At 40.9% G+C, this 3,088-nt stretch overlaps 1 protein-coding gene across 1 annotated transcript; it reads right to left on the bottom strand.

The window, feature by feature from the left end:
• Positions 1-1,815: 1,815 nt before the first annotated feature.
• atp6v1f (ATPase H+ transporting V1 subunit F) lies at positions 1,816-2,912 on the bottom strand. The gene is made up of 2 exons (XM_031842054.1): positions 2,659-2,912; positions 1,816-2,289 (listed from the first exon to the last, which is right to left on the bottom strand). Exons 1-2 carry the CDS (start codon positions 2,814-2,816, stop codon positions 2,088-2,090), a joined length of 360 nt encoding a protein of 119 aa, XP_031697914.1. The 5' UTR covers positions 2,817-2,912; the 3' UTR covers positions 1,816-2,087.
• Between the last annotated feature and the right edge of the window lie 176 nt (positions 2,913-3,088).

Raw genomic sequence — 3,088 nt, 5'->3', positions numbered from 1 at the left:
CCTTGAAACGGTCCAAAAACGTCATAAAATTCAAAATGGCCGACTTCCTGATTAGTTTAGAGAAAAATTCCAAGAGGATTTTTTGTACGTCCCATCACGATCCACATTCCTCCCAAATTTCATACAGCTAGGTGAAACCCGATGTTGGGGCTACTCAATAGGGGGCGCTATCGAGTGGACACCCCAATCAGACTGCAATTTTCGCAAATTCTGGCTTGCGTGCTAAATTTCGACATTTTGCCAGTATCCCAAGAACCTCCTTTTTGCGACGAAACAAGTACGATAATAATAAACAATCGAAAAACAATAGGTCCTCCGCTCCGACTACGTCGGTGCTCGGGCCCTAATAATAACATCAGGAAGTAGAATGATTCATAGAAATAGTGATATTTGTTGATATCAGTTCAAAGCGTGACGTCTTAATGTCTGACATTTATGATCAATGCGTTTGTAAAAGACTTCTTGGTTTCTACAGGTTTTGGCGGTCCGTCCTCATAAGCAGTCATATATATATATATATATATATGAATATGAATATGAATATGAATATATCTCAGCTGTCACTCTCTGGTCGCAGGTGAACACACCTGTTCTGACTGATCAGCCTTCTAAAGTCAGAGTCCAGCAGCTCATCACGATGACATCACAGCAGACTCCATTCACAGAATCACATCTAGAGAACCGCTGAGATTTAATAAAAATGTGACTTTGATGTCAATAATATTATTAAAACTGATGTAAAAGTTAAAAATATGATATTTGTAAGTGATAATAAGTATAAAGTGTATTTAAATAGATTTCATATTCTGTACATTAAGTGAAAGTAAATACTGAGGTCATAACAATTTAAAGTTTCCTTAAAGTGACTCAATCTATTCAATCAGTTCTAAGTGGTTTTGTACCAATAACGTCATCTCACGTCACAGTGTAACGCCTCCTCACGTGAGAGATTCTGTAGAAACTGAACTTTAAGAGATGAACATGTTTTAATAAAAGTGAACATGATGAAGCAGAATCACAGCTCGGCCTCTGAAGGATTTTAAAAACTTATTTTTTAAATGTATAAAACAATAGAAATTAACATTTTAACGCGCGAGTTGATGAAAGTGAAAGTCAGGACTGAACACATTCTGTGCACAGTTACAGCTTTGAGGCCAACATGCACCGGGTTCCGGTAACGTTACCAGAGCAGAGAACCGGTCCTCCAGAACCTCCACGGTGAGCTCCACCTGGGCCCGGATCACGCGCCGCTCAAAGTCCACGCGCAGGTTGAGGTTCAAGTGTCTGGTGACGCACCTGGTGACGGAGGAGAAGGAGCACGGGTCCATGACGACGGTCCGGTGAGTAAAGGTGAGTACGGAGAGACTGAACCGACACACACGTTCTTATAGCTACCGGAACACGCTGCGCTCACATCCGGAACCGGCTCCTTTCAAAATAAGAGTCAAGTGTGACATGCTTTTATTTTGAAGCCTAGAGAGGTTTACCCGAACAACTGGTCCCGGATCCGCGGGAAAATATGGAATAAATATAATAAAATAAAATAAAAAATTAAATTAAATTAAATTTCAAAAATGTACAAAAATAAATGAAAAACTACCAAAAAAGATGAAAAACTACAAAATAAATAAAGAGATGAAAAGTTAGACTTGATAATAAGCCATGCCCGTGGTAAGTCGAAATGATGAGATGAAGTCATACTTTATGTATCTGTGAGTTTGGACAAATAAAACATTTAAATGAGAAATAAATCAAAGCTATCAGTCATATTTAAAAAGTAAATTAATCTTTGAATAAAACAGACGAACCAGAACGTCACAAACAACAACATCCTTTATTTTTAACATCAATTCTAATCTTTAATAAGTTACAACGTCTGGAAACAAAACACGTTAAACATTCACATATGTTCAGCACAGAGAGAAAAGAAAAACTTGAATTATGTTTAAATTATATTCATCATGAAGACCCGTCGAGGAGTTCACATAGATATAGATATCTATATATAGATATCTAGATAGATGGATAGATATATATATATATATATCGATACGAGAGGTTCAGGATCGATCGGGAGAGATCGGCGTCTATCGGAAGTCCTCGGCGGAGAACATTCCCTTGGCGCGGCGCAGGATGGAGTCCTTGGAGGCGTCGTACGGATGCTCCTTGGACGGGATCTCCAGCACCGCCGGGATGGACTGCATGTGGCCGTCGATGGCGTGACGGATCATCTCGGCGATGAACTGGTTGATGAGGATGATGCCGATGTCGTTACGAGCCAAGAAGCTCCTACGAGGAAGAGGAAGAACACCAGAGTAAGGTCAGAAAATCAGCAACTTAAAGAGTTCACTGTGGAAAAGTGTTTCAAACATTTAGAAAAGCTTGAGAAACATCATTTAAATGAATTCATGATGAAGAAGAGGAAACCCTGAACCCTCACTTTTAACTGACTTTAAATCAGCTCATCAGAGACACAAACTGCATTTACAGACTTCTTCTCTACAGCTGACTGCATCACTTGTGTGACGTCACCGATGTGACGTTTGCGTCCTCGTGATTAAATGCGTTTCAACAGAAACCAGATAACCGATGATCACGTGTATATCCGCTGATCTTTAACCGTCTGAACGGAGTTGGTGTTTCTGAGGCTCTTCTTACTTGAAGGTCTCCTCGATCTCCGTGATGCTCGTGTCCTTCTCCACCACCAGGAAATTGGGTTTCCGGTTCTTGTTGAGCTCACCGATCCCACCGAGCAGAAATCCGGTGCACGTGTCCTCGTCACCGATCACGGCGATCAGTTTTCCGCGTCCAGCCATCACCGGAGAGCTTTCAGAGGATCGATTAACGGAGAGAAACGAGGAGAACCGGACCTTCTGTTCGTTCCAAGAGGCTGAAGAGTCACGTGAGCAGGTCAGCTGACCGGCCACTTCCGCTTTAGCTAAATATATATATATATATATATATATGCGCGCGCACCCTGCTGCTCCACTAAATAATATGTTCATATTAAAAATAATCCGGATAACGTTGAACGATGACGTCATGTGGAGACATGCTGCCTTCAGGTGCACTTTTTATTGTTGTTTTT

The sequence above is a fragment of the Anarrhichthys ocellatus genome, unplaced genomic scaffold, assembly GCF_004355925.1.
Source record: "Anarrhichthys ocellatus isolate YVR2014 unplaced genomic scaffold, GSC_Weel_1.0 scaffold6098, whole genome shotgun sequence".
Classification (NCBI taxonomy): domain Eukaryota; kingdom Metazoa; phylum Chordata; class Actinopteri; order Perciformes; family Anarhichadidae; genus Anarrhichthys; species Anarrhichthys ocellatus.
Note: the sequence above shows the minus strand (reverse complement) of the source record. Positions and strands in the feature narration are given on the sequence as shown.

Excerpts from the sequence above, each read along its gene's own strand:
- atp6v1f (XM_031842054.1), bottom strand. The coding sequence starts at position 2,816 with ATGGCTGGACGCGGAAAACTGATCGCCGTGATCGGTGACGAGGACACG. Across the intron at positions 2,290-2,658 it reads GAGATCGAGGAGACCTTCAA|GAGCTTCTTGGCTCGTAACG; the intron begins GTAAGAAGAGCC and ends TCTTCCTCGTAG.